The 18,110-nt window shown below is 38.7% G+C and overlaps 1 protein-coding gene across 1 annotated transcript in view; it reads right to left on the minus strand.

Annotated features, from left to right (window-relative positions):
- Nucleotides 1-4,208: 4,208 nt before the first annotated feature.
- Nucleotides 4,209-18,110, minus strand: part of LOC126272346 (protein TIPIN homolog) — a 76,163-nt gene continuing 62,261 nt past the window's right edge. Inside the window, exons 5-6 of the mRNA XM_049975145.1 lie at nt 10,430-10,651; nt 4,209-4,554 (exon numbers count right to left, since the gene is read on the minus strand). Of these exons, the coding sequence (XP_049831102.1) occupies nt 4,279-4,554; nt 10,430-10,651 (498 nt within the window). The 3' untranslated portion in view covers nt 4,209-4,278. The remainder of the gene's footprint in view (nt 4,555-10,429; nt 10,652-18,110) is intronic.

The raw sequence follows: 18,110 nt of genomic DNA on the forward strand, positions 1-18,110 counted from the left end.
CAAACATTTTCTTGGTTTTTGAGGGGGACCTTGTGTGCCCCCACTCTATGGACTGTAATTTTGTCTCACAATTGATGTGTTTCGCCAAAGTCTCGTCACTGGTTACGGTTTGATCCAGTAATGAATCACCATGTTTGTGGTAGGCTTCCAGAAATGTTAACGTTGCCACCATTTGCTGTTCTTTATGGTGCTCTGTAAGCATTTTGGGCAACCACCCTGCATAAAATTTGTGGTAGCCTAGATTTTAAGTGACTATTTCAAACAACGTCTGTGAAACTTGTGAAAAATAAAGTGAAAGCTCCGTTATTGTGAAGTTGAGTCAATATGATTGCACTGACACGGCTCTGTGCTTGTACTCATTAGGTTTTGCAGTTTGTTGTAACTCTGCTATAAATATGTCACATTTGTTGAGTGATCAAGAAATTTTGGAAGCTCAAGAGGACGAAGTTGTTCAATAGCTCACCTCACTTTTTTTTTTCCTTGAGAGGAAAATTATACTTCCTGTCATTACTTTAAAATTTGTAATCTACCAAAGAACTAAAGTAAATATGACAAATAAATCTTTAACTTTGGCCCATTTTTAGTATTTTTATTCTCAAAGATACATAAATTACATTTGCACCAATACCACTTTAATAAAAGGCATAAATGGCTGGTTTCCTACATCCTATATTCTTGTAAGTGGCTGGTCTCCAAAAGTTTAAGGCCCTAATCTGGTGAGACTAAATGAGCAATAAATAAAATAAAATAAAATAAATACAGTGCAGAATGTGGCAGTTGGACACAAGCGTAAACAAACTAGAATGTCTACCAGGGGGGAGAGGAGTGCTGCGGGAAAACAAGTTCTCTTGCAAGGCAGCCAGCCTGCATCTACCTCTACATACATAATCCATAATCTACCACATGGTGCATGATGGAGGGTACTCTGTATTACTACTAATCATTTCCTTTCCTGTTACACTAGCAAACACATGAAGGAAAAACGAGTCTATATGCCTCCATATGAGCCTTCATTTCTCTTATCTTCAAGGACCTTATGTGAAATGAACATTGGCAACATTAGAGTCATTCTGCAGTCAATTCCAAATGCTGGTTCTCTAAATTTTCTCATCACCTTCCATCTAGGAATTCCCATTTGAATTTATGAAGCGCCATTGTATTACTCATTCATTGATTGAACCTACCATTAACAAATCTAGCAGCACGCTTCTGAATTGCTTCAATGTCTTCCTTTAATTTGACCTTGTGGGGATTCCAAACAATAGAGCAGTACTCAAGAATGGGTCACACACTTTCTTAAAATTGTCCCACGCCTATGACCATGTTCCATTTTTCTGCAAAAGTGGAACTTGACACATGTATCATGGGGATCACTGATCCCTTTTAGTGTTTTGGTGGTAGTAATTAAACTCTTTGATGAACCAGTATTAGTTTCTTCACTCATTTCAAAATAAGAAAACAATGAGAAATACATAATGCAAAGCATTTGGTAAGTGCTACCTTGCTACTGCTTGCTGATGTTGGCAGTATCATAAATGAGGTAGTTCTGACTTGTAACAGTATTTGATGCAACCACAGTTCAAACTGTTCACCACCTAAAACTGCCGCATTGAAGTGTCCACATTATACCAAGTTTTGAACTTTGGCTAGCACACAAACAGACACGTTTCTTTTGTTCTAAGATACTAGGAGGTCCCACAGCTAGTAATTCATTGCATTACACAGCGTGTATGTTATTCAACCATCCACAATTACTGGCATGACACCAGATCTGCAAGTTCATTGATAGTGTGATGCATTCATGCTCTTTTTATTCTGTAAACACACACAAATTATCTTTCAAAATTGGGCTTCACTACATGATTCACATTAACAGTAACATTCCAGTATTTATGTGAAGAAAATGAAGCTGTTGTAAACTATTTCCAAAAAAAAAAATTGTTCATCTGGATAACATTTGCAATGTAATGGCATTAATTAGGTATTTACAAATTTTGAGGCAGAACTCTCATCTGTATTTGCATTTACTGCCAATTTTTAAGGTCCCTATTTATAGTATCCAGTTACTTAAAACCAGTTCTCCATCCTATATGGTTTTGTTAGAATTACTTACTTGCACATTTTTATTGTCATTGTACCCATTTCTCTTTTCCTTTTTCTTTCCACTTTCAATTTTCTCTCTGTCTTGTAATTCTGCTTCATTTCTCACTCTGTCACTTCTATCTCTGATCTGAAACTAACAAAGCTCTTACTAATTACTACCTTTGACACCTTTTCCTTCATTCCCCCTCCCCCTTTCATCTTTTCAATCTTGGGTATGACACCTCCTCACTGCTCTCTTCCAACCTGTGTCTATTTTGTCCTTGAAGGAGAAATGTACAGTTTAAAAGCTAGAAATATTATTTTAATAATAATAATAATAATATGAAAAGAATAGATTGCTGCTCACCATGCAGATGTAATGTAGAGACAGGCACAATGAAAACACTGCAACACATTTAAGGTTTTATTTTTATTATTATTATTATTCCATCATGGACTTCCAGTGTTAGAAATATTATTTTCTATTTTAAGCGTTTTTATCAGCAGTGTGGCAAGTGTGCTTCGTAAAGGTATTTCCTGTATCTTATTCAGTGAGGAGAGATTCTTTAATTGATTGAACGTTCATGCAAGTACCATGAAAGGTGAAAATCTGGGCTACAGTGTTCAGTTTCTTGTTTGTATGCATATCTGCTATATAACATTTCCTCTGCAAAGTGAACGGTTGTCAATATTAATGTAACAGTATTATACTGAGATTTTATCTTCATTTAATTATCTGTCTCATACAAGGGATCCCATATAAAACCAGCACATCTTACACCCAAGATTCAAGTAACAACGAACTAAATAAAAAAGAACAGATAGTACTAATGTTAAAAAACATGCAGCTACCTGTTTGCACGAGATGCTGGAAGTGGTGGCGACAGGCATCCAAGCATTCTGCTGACTGTGCGATGGATGTTACCAGCAACAAGCTGTAATTCTGCATGCGTGATGATGTTCATTTCTCTAGTAATGTTCCATTTAAGATCATTTATTGTGTGTGGATTGTCAATAAACTCTTTGCTTTTTAGTATGCCCCATAAATAAAAATCAGATGATGTTCAATCCAGAGACCTTGAGCGGCTAGAGCCCTCTACTGGCAAGTCCATCTTCAGGGAATGTGAGAGATTGCCCCATCTTTCTGGAATACTGAATACAGTGTCTCCGGCTTTGTTAACTGTCCTCAGAAAAAGTAAAATTTCTTTAGATATCTGGCAGTGTAATTGAAAACTATGGGGCCAATATGCAGGTGTGAAACAAAGAACATAAAACACTTACATTCTCTGGGTGGAGAGGTTCTTAATGCAGAATGTGTGTGTTGTCCTGTGACTAGTATCTGCAATACTGGGAGGTTAGATAACCTGTTAAATGCAAGATACACCAACCCATTGCGATAACCTCCTTACCAAGTTGCAGGGGCTTCTCGTAACGTCCATGCAAATTCTGTCTGCTGTTTCAGTGGTTCTCCCTGTCAGTTGCCTATTCCTCTGCACATTCTGAACAGATCCCACAGCCCTCCATTTCTTGGTAGCAGGGTGTTTCCTACCAGGAGACTTTGCTTGAAACATTTCTTTACATTACTGCTTGAAGCCTGTCTTTATGTAACACACCACAATATCAGTTTGTTGTTCTAATGTGAACTGTCCTATTCTTTTAACTACTCAACAACACAAGTTTCTCGCAAAAACTGACACATTAACACACTGCAGCACTCAGATTTCTGAGAAAAATCAGTGCAGCCAACTTCAGACAGTTTTGCTACTTCACAAGCAATTTAACTACAGACGATTAACTGGTACTGAGGCATATTGGTTTTATGTGAAACATCTTATATTTGTTCTCCTCTGTATTTAAGGTTTGTGACTTTTCCCTGCAAACCAAAAGGAAATATATTAAATGCTTTTTCCTTGTATTTATACCCACTTTAGGAAAAAAAGTAAATTTCTGTCATTCAATGAGAACCAATGGTTGAGGTACCGACTGGATTAAAAGAAAGTAATTTCCAGAAAATTTTGTTTGTTGGAGTTTGCAACACTGCGTAAAATGAAACATAACTGTTAATTTAGCCAAGAATAAACATCAGTGTTGGAAATAAAAATAAATAAATAAAAGAAACACAAGGATTTTTACGCATTATGCAAAAATAATTGTATTTGTTCCTTATGAATTTTAGTTATAAAATAAGCAGACAAATTAACTCGATTGCAAATCCAGTTCCATCATGTTGTCTGTTTGATTAATATTAGCACTGTTTTGACTTGCTGCACTTGTTTCAGTCTCAGTAGAAATCACTGCATCATTTGTATTTTGTGGATTCAAATGATCATTTGAGGAAGAGTTATAATCCTGTGTAGCTTCTGGTACTTCATTTAAGCTGGCCATCTGTTGTGCCTTAAGTCTCTCTAATTTTCTCTGTTCTGCAATAAGTCTATTACGTCGCATACGTTCTTTTTGTTCTTCTGTAAGTGTCTGTAAACATTAAAAATGAACAACAGTTACAACAAAATATTTGTAAACTACTTCTGCACAACAAAAAGGGCACAACAACCAATACATTATAGTGAACTGTAATAATCTACCCACATAAATTGACATTTCATACCATTATCCAACAGATTTTATCTGTGGAGCATTGTAATGGTTGTCCACTAAAACTCCTCTTTAGCAAATACCTGGGAACCCAACATTTTTTTTCCTCCTTAAATCTGAGTTTGACTAGATTACATTGAAGGAGTGACCCAGAAACTTACTTTGATAGTTATTAAGTTGTAAAAGCAATCTGTAATCACAGTAATAGCCCGTGCCAGAAGTTTAAACTATAGCATATGATCCTAATTTAATTGAAGAATCCAGAGAGAAGCAGATCTCTGGCAGACATTAAATATGATGATGAGGGATGTTAAAGACGACTACTTAAATAATGTCTTTTATTTTTTTGGGAAAAGCACTGGTTTACACCGACCTCCAAGTATAACATACTGACAAGAGTTCTCACAACAGGGAGGTGATGCTACAAGAACCACCGAAGAAAGAAGCTTACAACAGTATCAGGCTCTTTAGAAGCTACAGCAAAACAGACTCTAGGTGACTACTTTTCTTCATTGCCCCACCACTCTCATACCCACTACTGTCTATATCTACTATTTCCTTCATATAGCACACTTACATCCGTCTTTGGTATGATAATATTGTCATCATATGAAACAATCCTGAAATGACTCACTGCTAGAACACCTTATGATTTTCCACTCTTCTTTAGGAAAATCATCATTTTCCACAGGGTCCCCCAATCAAAAGAGATCCCACACATGTGTAGTAATTCCACTGAATTGCACACTGTATTATTGTTTCACACAACAGAGTGTTTCCATGCATTTCTATGGCTGGAGCTCAGTGTTCAGTGACAATGTATAATTATTCTGTTGAAGAGCATGTGTTTCTTGTGAAATAATGTTGGATTACTGGTTCCATTAAGACATGTCAGCAAAAGTTTGTTGAATAGTTTGGTGACTAGCATTTACTGTATAAATGGTGCATAAAAAGTTTGTGAAAAGATCGAGAGCAGTGGAAAGGTACTGGATATTCAAGGCGGGGCCCGGCTGACATTATTGGAAGAAAAAGTGGGCTGACATGAAACGATTGTTCGCCTCACCTGCAAAACGTGTTCGACATTTCTCTCAGGAATGTGGAATGTCACGGAGCATGTCACAGAGCTGTGAAGGAAGCCAGCATGTATCCATAGAGGTTTAGTACAGAGTGACCATGGCTGAGGTCGAATCTTTTTTTCCCTCGGCAGAGTGATTTCGAAAGAACTGTGCCCCCCGAAGTTACCTGATTCAATATCACTTGAATTTTTCCCCTGGTGTGCGCTATAGGGAAAGGTCTACAGGAACAAACTGCATAGCTTGGAAGATTTATGTGAGAACATCATCCATTGAATTCAGGCAGTGACACCAGAGGTTCTGGCAGCAACATTTGAGAAACTGTAGCACCATGTTCAAGGACATTTACAAGTCAAGGGAGGTCACTTCCAGCACCTTTTGTGACTCATCTATTTCTCATTGAGCAAGGTATAGCAGTTCATTTCATTTCCTGATTTGTATGCAAAGCCTTTAATAGTAATTTAAGTAAATGTTTGTTTATGGGGCATCTCTCATATGGGACACCCTGCGTAACAAAAAATGGTGCACCATAGCCAAAATTTGCAAGACAGTGTAAATAGTTCGTTTTCAATTAACGTAACTGACTTCTTCACAGCAGCCATTCTGTGTTTTTCCTTCACAAACTGAATATTGTCCAGGTCTAGAGACACAGTTACCAGCATAAACACCTCACTTTCCCTGAGAAATGTGATTATCTTCAGATGTCGAGGCACCTATCTCTTATAAGAACACACCTTCTTTTTCTGCTCTGATCTTGGCATCTAAACTAAGGAGCATTCAAAGCACTTCTTCAGCCATTTAGGCATTACTACTGTCAACTGTTTTACATACTTGAAACACTCAGTTCCAAGTTTTCCAATTATTAATGGTGGCAACTTTTCATTTTTATCAGTACAAAAACACAACAGTGCTATCAATATCTCTTTGATGACAACACAAAATGTTACTGAAGCAAAAAAATTGTAAAACATTCCAATTATGTTGAAATTTAAAAAACATTCTCGGCTCTTATCCTTTTATAAGCTATAGAATAGTTAGCTTCACTTCCCCCACTGACATTTCTAAAAGAAGTCAAATGCACTCAAACTTCAGTGAGACTTCTAATGCAATCTCCTACAACACATTTCCACCTTCACTACCAACAGGAATGTTTCTACTCCTTTATGTCATGGAACCATTTTCAGAGGCTGGCTCTAAATATATGAATTATGGATTGGGGGTAAGAAACGAAAGAGGAAGCCGCCTGGTAGAATTTTGCAGAGCACAACCTAATCATAGCTAACACTTGGTTCAAGAATCATAAAAGTAGGTTGTATTAATGGAAGAAACCTGTACATACTAAAAGGTATCAGATAGATTATATAATGGTAAGACAGAGACTTAGGAACCAGTTTTTAAATTGTAAGACATTTCCAGAGGCAGATGTGGACTCTGATCACAATCTATTGGTTATGAACTGTAGATTAAAACTGAAGAAAATGCAAAAAGGTGGGAATTTAAGGAGATGGGACCTGGATAAACTGACTAAACCAGAGTTTGTACAGAGTTTCAGGGAGAGCATAAGGGAACAATTGACAGGAATGGGGGAAAGAAATACAGTCGAAGAAGAATGGGTAGCTTTGAGGGATGAAGTGGTGAAGGCAGCAGAGGATCAAGTAGGTAAAAATACGAGGACTAGCAGAAATAATTGGGTGACAGAAGAAATATTGAATTTAATTGATGAAAGGAGAAAATATAAAAAATGCAGTAAATGAAGCAGGCAAAAAGGAATACAAACGTCTCAAAAATGAGATCGACAGGAAGTGTAAAATGGCTAAGCAGGGATGGCTAGAGGACAAATGTAAGGAAGCGTGGAGGGTAAAAATCGTAGAGGGAGACCAAGTGATGAATACACTAAGATACACTAAGCAGATTCAGAAGGATGTGGGTTGCAGTAGGTACTGGGAGATGAAGAAGCTTGCACAGGATAGTGTAGAATGGAGAGCTGCATCAAACCAGTCTCAGGACTGAAGACCACAACAACAAATGCTTTTTGTTTTCAAACAGGACATTTAGTTTCAGCATTCTAGATGGTACAAATGTTTTTCAATACACTACACTAACAAGACTGTGGGAATTATATTTGCTTTCTATTCCAGAGATTTTAACTTCATTATGTAATGGGATTAAACTGACAGATATAATGATAATCATGTGAGAACTCCAAAGGGACTGTTGTGGGGCCATTACTACTTACAAGAAACACCAATAATCTACTGGAAAATGCTGTGAGATTCATGATGCTATTTGTTATTGTCTAAAGGAAGATTGCAAGGTCAGAAAACTGTAACGAAATGCATGAATACCTGCACAGGATCAACAGTTGACCTTGAAAGTAAAGTAAGTGTAACAACTGCACATAAATATGCGAGCTATTCCATTACACTATTGATGACAAAGTCATTGGAAACAGGGACAATTGTAAAAAACTTAGGAGTACCTATACAAAGTGAGCACATAAAACTGTATTCCAGGTTGATAGCTCGGCAACATATTTTTGTCACGTATGTTTCAGGAAATGCCTGATAACGGGTTTTCTTGGCTCTTAAGAGGATTTAACAGTCAGTCAGAGCAGTCCTAAGTAAAAATGAGGTTTTTGAATTCTTTTCGTGGTTTCTGTGGAAAACTTGGTGCCTCAAGTTATTACCAGCAAAGTGCCGAATGTGATCAACCTGTTCTTGGTTCTCCCCATCCAGGAGAATGTTCACATGTAATCCTTGTCTGCTGAATGGCACCAAAATTCTTTTTGTGTGGCTGAGACTTACAGCCAAACTGCGTCAAAATTGGTGGCTTCATTATGCGCCATTTACACTGAATTACTACTTCTGTACTTCCCCACATCACACTGTCATGTGCAAAGGCAAATGTGTCAAATTCCGTATTAGCATTTTGCTTTACACTCCCTATTACCTCATTCGTCACAGTGATGAATACGAGCAGTGGCAATGTACTGCTCCCTTACAACTCTTTCTTTGTGGTAAACCAGTCAGTATAACCATCTGCTATCTAGATGCAACTCTAGTACTGGCCGTGTCAAATTTTTACTCTGCTGATGAGAGACACTGTACCTTGGCAAGCAGTAATTGTCCACTTCTCACTCTAGTATGCCTTTATACCATCAAAGAATTTGTTCCTGCCAGTCATGGTTTTTGTTTACTTTACTTTGTATGTAAAATACTTTGAGATGTGATTCCTAATGCCACTTATTATTATTATTATTATTATTATTGGTATTATTACATTCTGGAAAGTTAAACGTAACACTTGTCACCTACATTATCAAACAACAGAATATACAGGAAGGAATAATGACAATATTATGAAAAGGGATAGATTGCTACTCTTAAGCTTTTGGACAAAAAGCCTTCTTCTGAATTAGACAGGCAGACAGACCGACACACACGCAGGGGTGCATGTGTAACCACTGGCTCGTGTGGTGATGTATGTAAAAGTTGCATGTGTGTGTGTGTGTGTGTGTGTGTGTGTGTAATTCAGAAGAATGCTTACTTGCTTAGTAGTCTTTCTGTAGGGGCTTTTTTTTTTTTTTTTTTGGTGCCTCAATATTTCCACTATATGGCGAAGTAGCAATCTATCCTTTTCACTTATTTTATGCCGTCTCACTGGGTGACACCTATGGCCTGGTTTTTATTGCATTTCACAGTGTCCTCATATCTTCTTACACTAAAAGCAAGTGTAACGGGATGAGGAAAGTAGCAAACATTTATCGTTGCCCACGGACCTCCAAAAAGCTCTATATATCAAGGAAGTGATCTTAGCATTTGTCTTTATGATTGCCTTGCAAAATAAGCTTTTCCCGTAACAACTCCTTCTATATCACAGAGGAATTCACAAGTAGACATCATTAGCCATAAAAACCATCATAACCTTTATTGTAAATTTAACCTATAGTACAAGTAACTAAGTACATGAGGGCCACACACAACACAGGTATCACAATGTTGTAGATATATATACTGTGTGACATTATTTTCTTTAATCTGATAAAACACTTGTTATTCACTAATAAAAATGCTTCATTATATGGGCATCTAAATGTCATGTACCAGTATTATGCAGTATTTTATATAGTGCACTACTGTAACGTAACTTAAAACTAGCTGTTTTCAAATTAACAATGTACATACACTACAAACAAATTAATGAAGCTAGAAATGACTGCTGCTTACATACTGGTTAATGTGGAATAAATGAGAAACAAAACATAACAACAGAAACAAAAGCTAATAACAGAAACAAAGGCAACTTCCAGTACCAGACAGATGAGATGCGAAGTTTGCAGTGTTGGAAGATGTCAATGAAAGAGTTAGGGCACTAAAAATTAGAATCAAGAATCAAGAGTTTCATGTGTACTACTAAGCTCTGTGATATAGATCACAGGAACTAACCTTCTCACCAGTGTGGAATCTTTTATGCATTTCAAAATTTAGAGTTAATAAGCCAATATTTAAAGATATACCAGTTTATTATTTTTTAATGTAAACTACGTTATAATTTTCGGTGGGAGTGGAGGAAAGAAACAAATTTTGCTCTTCCCTTATTACTCCACCCAACTTATCATTTACAGTGAAAGCATGGCAGAGCAAAGAAAGTTTCCAGACCACAGAAGTTTAGTGAGTAATTACCTTGACTACTGACTGCGTCTGAGGTTGTGCTGAAGGAAGTGAAGCATTCTGATGTGCCATGTGAGCCTGAGACACATGACTTAAAGATAATTGCTGGCCAATAAGAGCATCAAAAGCATCAATTGGTTCATCGACCTGCTCTTCCTTTTCATTAACCTCATCACAAAGTGAGGTTGGTTCAACCTCATTGACAAGACCCATCCTAAGTCTCTTCACATACGTCTGCAAAATGAGATTTCAGTAATTAGTCATACAGTCACTTTGTAGGCAACAGACAAACAGCACTTAATTTTACACAGACACTGTGGCATCTAGTATCTGCTAAATAATTGACATCCTGCGAACACCCTACGAACCTTGTTGTTTTTGCAATACTCATTCAACACACATCAAACCACCAAACTTGAAGCTATTTAAATCAGCAGGTTTCCCTAGATTTCAACATAATGAGCTGACTGAATGTTTCCCGTTTTATAATTTTCATATAGTGTCACAAGCTCTTGACGTGATCTACACACACTTCTTCCCCACAATAAAGTGGTGACAATAGTAATGGAGCACCACGGAACATCTAGGATGTATTTTAACTTTTTCTTCCATCCTCAATACTACCTGCTTTCTTAAGGAAAATGAATATGAGTGAAACTTACAATAACTCTGCCAGTAACATGACCACATCTTATGATCCAGAATACTACTTAAGGCTGCCACCCCCATCCTTTTTTACTCCTAGAAAAAAAAATTAAGTTTATACAAGGAGCCCTAGCATTGAAGTATAGGTCCTGAATGCAACATTTTACTTCTAGAGCACACATACACTAGTGTCCAAAAGCAAAGGACAATAAGTAAATTGTATTTCTTGAAGATATTGAAGGGCTACAGAACAAGGTAAATATTAATCTCAAAATACTCTGCCTACAACAAAATCTAAAATATTTAATCAGAAGGGTTCTCAAAATGAATACTTCTTTAAAAAAAAATAGCGGAACCATATATAGAAAGAAACTTCCACATGAGATAAATATATTAAAAACAAAGATTCCAAGACTTACCAAGTGGGAAAGCGCCGGAAGACAGGCACAATACATAAAACACACAAACACACACACGGAATTTCTAGCTTTCGCAACTGACGGTTGCTTCTTCAGGAAAGAGGGAAGGAGAGGGAAAGACGAAAGGATGTGGATTTTAAGGGAGAGGGTAAGGAGTCATTCCAATCCCGGGAGCGGAAAGACTTACCTTAGGGGGAAAAAGGACGGGTGTACACTCGCACACACACACATATCCATCCGCACATACACAGACACAAGCAGACATTTGTAAAGGCAAAGAGTTCGGGCAGGGATGTCAGTCGAGGCAGAAGTACAGAGGCAAAGAAGTTGTTGAAAGACAGGTGAGGTACGAGCGGCGGCAACTTGAAATTAGCGGAGGATGAGGCCTGGCGGATATCGAGAAGAGAGGATATACTGAAGGCCAAGTTCCCATCTCCGGAGTTCTGACAGGTTGGTGTTAGTGGGAAGTATCCAGATAACTCGGACGGTGTAACACTGTGCCAAGATGTGCTGGCCGTGCACCAAGGCATGTTTAGCCACAGGGTGATCCTCATTACCAACAAACACTGTCTGCCTGTGTCCATTCATGCGAATGGACAGTTTGTTACTGGTCATTCCCATATAGAAAGCTTGACAGTGTAGGCAGGTCAGTTGGTAAATCACGTGGGTGCTTTCACACGTGGCTTTGCCTTTGATCGTGTACACCTTCCGAGTAGGTGGTGGTGGTGGGAGGGTGCATGGGACAGGTTTTACACCGGGGGCGGTTACAAGGGTAGGAGCAAGAGGGTAGGGAAGGTGGTTTGGGGATTTCATAGGGATGAACTAAGAGGTTACGAAGGTTAGGTGGATGGCGGAAAGACACTCTTGGTGGAGTGGGGAGGATTTCATGAAGGATGGATCTCATTTCAGGGCACGATTTGAGGAAGTCCTATCCCTGCTGGAGAGCCACATTCAGAGTCTGATCCAGTCCTGGAAAGTATCCTGTCACAAGTGGGGCACTTTTGTGGTTCTTCTGTGGGAGGTTCTGGGTTTGAGGGGATGAGGAATTGGCTCTGGTTATTTGCTTCTGTACCAGGTCGGGAGGGTAGTTGTGGGATGCGAAAGCTGTTTTCAGGTTTTTGGTGTAATGGTTCAAGGATTCCGGACCGGAGCAGATTCGTTTGCCACGAAGACCTAGGCTGTAGGGAAGGGACCGTTTGATGTGGAATGGGTGGCAGCTGTCATATTGGAGGTACTGTTGCTTGTTGGTGGGTTTGATGTGGACGGACGTGTGAAGCTGGCCATTGGACAGATGGAGGTCAATGTCAAGGAAAGTGGCATGGGTTTTTGGAGTAGGACCAGGTGAATCTGATGGAGCCAAAGGAGTTGAGGCTGGAGAGGAAATTCTGGAGTTGTTCTTCACTGTGAGTCCAGATCATGAAGATGTCATCAATAAATCTGTACCAAACTTTAGGTTGGCAGGCCTGGATAACCAAGAAGGCTTCCTCTAAGCGACCCATGAATAGGTTGGCGTACGAGGGGGCCTTCCTGGCCCATGGCTGTTCCCTTTAATTGTTGGTATGTCTGGCCTTCAAAAGTGAAGAAGTTGTGGGTCAGGATGAAGCTGGCTAAGGTAATGAGGAAAGAGGTTTTAGGTAGGGTGGCAGATGATCGGAGTGAAATGAAGTGCTTCATCGCAGCGAGGCCCTGGACGTGCAGAATATTTGTGTATAAGGAAGTGGCATCAATGGTAACAAGGATAGTTTCCGGGGGTAACAGATTGGGTAAGGATTCCAGGCATTCGAGAAAGTGGTTGGTGTCCTTGATGAAGGACTTACCTTAAGGGGGAAAAAAGGACAGGTATACACTCGTACACACACACATATCCATTCGCACATACATAGACACAAGCAGACATTTGTAAAGAAATGTTTAGTTTTGCTGGTAAGAAGTAAAATCAAACAACCATTATGAATGACTTTCACACTGAACAGAAGAGGACAGGAATGAGAACAATGTGAAAGTTCTACTTGATAGAGGGTGTTTTGATGCTACTAAAGTTTGTGTCATATAAGAAGGCAGGCCAATTTTCAGCCATTCTGCGCACCCCCCTCCACTAGCCACCATCAGCCAATAATATTAATTCTCCTTCTGGGCAGCTAGCACCGAGTTACAGCTGGACAGCGAGAATATCATTCCTACATGCAGCACTGTTACCATACTTCGCTACAATCGAATTAGTCATTCAACTGTCAGCCCCCCCCCCCCCACCTGTAGCAGTATAATTGTGAACGTGTACCTGTAAAGGTTTAAGCGAGATTTGAGGGGGGAAAAAAGGTAAATAAATAAAAAGAAAAAAAAAAAATCAGGTGATGAGCAATAAATGTGAAACACTTCACAAGCAGGTGAGGGGGATTATTTACCACATTTATAACTTTTTCAAATGTGAACTTGAAAGCAGGTCTCCTACTGTTGACATCTGAGGATACAAGGACATCTGAGGACACAAGAACGGACTACACAAATAAGTGGTGTCGGCAAAAGAACTGTAAAGAGTACTGTAAATGAATGAGTCAGAGCTGTAGGAACGATAGAAAGTTAAGTTTCGAAATTGCAAGGAAGCTGTAACACAAATGGATGGTTTTAACAACCATGTTTTCAAGTGCTCCATATTAATGATGAATGCCCAAAATCACAAAAACGTGTTACAGTTATGCAGGAGAAAACTGGCTTAAATGGTAAGTGCTTTGTCAATGTAAAGAATTTTAAAAGATGTTGGTTAATTATGTCAAGAAGACAGTTTTAATTCAAAGAAGTGACACAGGTACAGCACAAACTGCGTCCTATAAAAAGATTTATGATACAAGAGAAGGGTGCAGTTCAACAGTGTATTACCTTGATGAAACAAAGGTCAATTAGAATCATTCCAGGAAAACCTGCTGGAAAATGAGTGACGGTACCAGTGGTTTTAAAGTTCTCATAGAAAAGGCTCTCGGATAATTATTCTGCATGCTGACTCCTCTTGTTTTGTTTCTGTGAATAAACTTGTATTTAAGTGTAAGAAAAACAGCAGTGACTAACATTCGTAAATGAACGCTGTCAGTTTCGTGACGTGATTCACAATTCTTGTCACACCTTGCATCGAAGTCAGTCATTGCCAGTTATAATTCAACTGTTACAGAGAAAACACCAGAAAAACGGATACTCTTCCCTGGCTTAAAAATAAAAAAAAATATTAAGCACAGTATAAACCAGACTTGTGCCCATCTCCAGTAGCTAATTAATTAATGCAAGTCACATGACAGGAAAGTACAAACTCTACTTCCTTGCACGTGAATGGGGTCACACAGTTTTGCATTTACCCATGTGTCACTGTCAGTGGCCCCATGGAACTGATTTGGGCAAAGTGTTAAGGCTGTGTGGTGTGTGTGTGTGTGTGTGTGTGTGTGTGTGTTTGTTCAAAATGGTTCAAATGGCTCTGAGCACTATGGGACTCAACTGCTGTGGTCATTAGTCCCCTAGAACTTAGAACTACTTAAACCTAACTAACCTAAGGACATCACACACATCCATGCCCGAGGCGGGATTCGAACCTGCGACCGTAGCAACAGGTGTGTTTGTGTGTGTGTGTGTGTGTGTGTGTGTGTGTGTGTGTGTGTGTGTGTGTAGGGGGGGAGGGGGGGGGGAATCGAGATAACGTACACGAGTCGTTTGTGTGTCACATGTAGCGTTAGCACAGTCTGTGCGGCATGCTAAAAACCTTCAGAAAGAAGAATTTGACTGGAAAGTGATGATGGATATAAGCCCCGAAACTATCATTGTAAATGTAAATTTACAGTCATACTGTTCGGAAATAGACTCAAATAGAAGCGACGATGTAGACTTTGGAACAAATAACATTTCTTAGTTTTAAAGACTCATCGTTTGAAAACTGTGTTTGTCAAGATATCAGTTGCATACATAATAAAGAGAACTTCCTAGCGTTTTTGATTAGAACTTTGTATCCTTTGAATTAAGCAGACTATAATGTTCAACATGTTGTCCAAGGAGAATGACACTCTAATAACAAGCGAGAATGCAGCTGGATAATTTGTCAGAATACGAATATTTCCACATGTAAACCCATGTTATTTTCAAGGCACAAACTGGATAAGGCCCTAAAATAACAGTAACTATTACTTGTAGAGATATCAGTGGTTTTTGATGTTATCCAGCAGCACTCTCTGGAGTTACTTGCCAATGATGGTTAATTGTTTGCTTGTTCAATGGATTATAAATGCGTTCTGTCACAACAATTTCGAACGAGTTAGTTTGCACTCGTAATGCCTGTTAAGAGTGGAAATATGACAACTTACTGACCATTTTTACGATAGTCCTTTACACTAGTATTCTCTACCATTAATTCTTTTTTACGCACAGTGATTACACTTAACTATAGTCGCACGCGCGCACGCGCGCACGCACGCACGCACGCACGCACACACACACACACACACACACACACACACACACACACACACACACACAAACACACACAAACACACACACACACACACACACACACACACACACACACACACCCCTTGAATATTTATAAAAATTCTATTGAGTAGAAGCAGTTCTCAAGCAAATATAATGATTTCGGTTTGTTTAAGTTATGAAATGTGTATTTAATTTTTAATTATAATACAGTTCTAATTTCAATAAATGATAATTAATGCAAGCAGTTTCAATGATGTTGTCATTAGACAATCATCATTTTGAGAAAAATTGTACTTCACATCTTCACAAAGCTGTGTCAGCTGTTCTCGCCTCCCGACACCACGCAGAGTAAATCTATGCTGCAGTGGAAGCAAACATCCACAGGACATGAATTAATGTTTCTCTCATGACAATTGATCAAACTTGGTTTCAATATTTACTATTCCTCTCATAGGAATATTTACTAATTCCTCTTTGAATGTATAATACGATGCACCCTATGCAAATGAGCCTGACTGTTGTCCGCAACAATCCAATTCGACAACATAGACATACTTTGCCCACTCCCTGCTGCTGAGCATGCACATTTTTCAACTCTCCACACCTTCTTACTGCTTTTGCCTATACGAGTGGAAGCACCATTCTATGTGAATATATCTGGAACTGATCAGTAACTTAATGTGTATATGTGAGGTTTTTTCACTAGCAATAATGCGGCCTTGGAAAATGGCCATTATACTTTGAAACCGTGCAGTGAAGGCAACCTTTGAGAGAGCCAGTACAGGGCATCAACCTTCACCTTCCAGCAGAGGAAAAGCTGACCAGAAAGGAGATGAGACTCTTCATAGTATTTTAACTTGCACACTTTTCACATTTGTAGGAAAAATTTTAGTAATTCAATTCTTAAACTCTTATCCACATTCAAACAATTCCCCTAAAAAAATGTACAGGGGGTCATGTGCCAAAAGAACTGCATGGTGGTGTGTCCTGCCACTGTTTGTCAAGTGTACTACACATTTATATCCCATCCCGATCACTGCATCCTGACTGAGTGACCACATGGAGGATAGACGCAGCCATGCACATGGCTTCACAGGTATATTCAGCCATTCATTCTTCCACTGTCAGGCTATTTGCAACTCACTGTATATCAGAGCACTGCCTCATGCAAAAGTAGTCTGCTTGTGGTAGTGTGTGTGTGTGTGTGTGTGTGTGTGTGTGTGTGTGTGTGTGTGTGTGAGAGAGAGAGAGAGAGAGAGAGAGAGAGAGAGAGAGAGAGAGAGAGAGAGAGAGAGCACAAATACACTTTGCACAGGGCGACGGATGTTGTCAAAGAGCATTGATGCTCCTTTGCCAAATGGCATATCTGAGTGAGCGCTTGTCTACAGCCATGTGTACACCTCGTGCTTGCTGTACTCACTCACATACAGTCTGTAAATCTGCAGTGTGCACATGCATGACACAGTTCCCATGCGCTTAATTTATTTGAATGACAAATAGAGAATACAGGTACATTTATTTGCATAAAACCTTTAATTCATCATCAGTAAATAAAAAGTATTGTGAATAAGATTTACTGCTCCAATTCTTTATCATTTATTAAACAAATGTACTTTTTATTGATTTGAAATTCATTTTTAGATCAACTCTTTTTCCAAACATCTCATCAGAAAGTTTATTTGGTTTTCAAAGATTTGCCACTGTGACACACTAAAGAAAATATGTTCAACAGATGCAAATAGGATATTGGATGTTGATATTTCCTGAAATCATCTTTATTCCAGGTTAAAGATATAGTATTCTTCAGAAAAATTGAGAAATTATCAATTCCACTGTAGTTTTTGGCAATAACTTCATTGTAATTCCACGCCAGCTTCATATCTCCATCACATTTGAAATAAATTTTCTTTTTACTTCATAACATCATTTTTGAGACTTGTGACCCGATTTCTTTGGCATTTCTTTGGATTATTGTGTGTTAGCAGTTTGTTGTAAGCCTCCCCTGGACTTGAACACTAAGTGAACTATTTGGTTTTGAATAATGGGTAAGACACTGCTGCAGTAACTGTAGTTGGTGTACAAAAAACTTCCTATCATCTCTCGACACACATTCAATAAAAAAGATGGCACTGTGCTGCAATACGATGAATTCTTTTATGTACTTAAAC

This window comes from Schistocerca gregaria, chromosome 5 (assembly GCF_023897955.1).
Source record: "Schistocerca gregaria isolate iqSchGreg1 chromosome 5, iqSchGreg1.2, whole genome shotgun sequence".
NCBI lineage: Eukaryota > Metazoa > Arthropoda > Insecta > Orthoptera > Acrididae > Schistocerca > Schistocerca gregaria.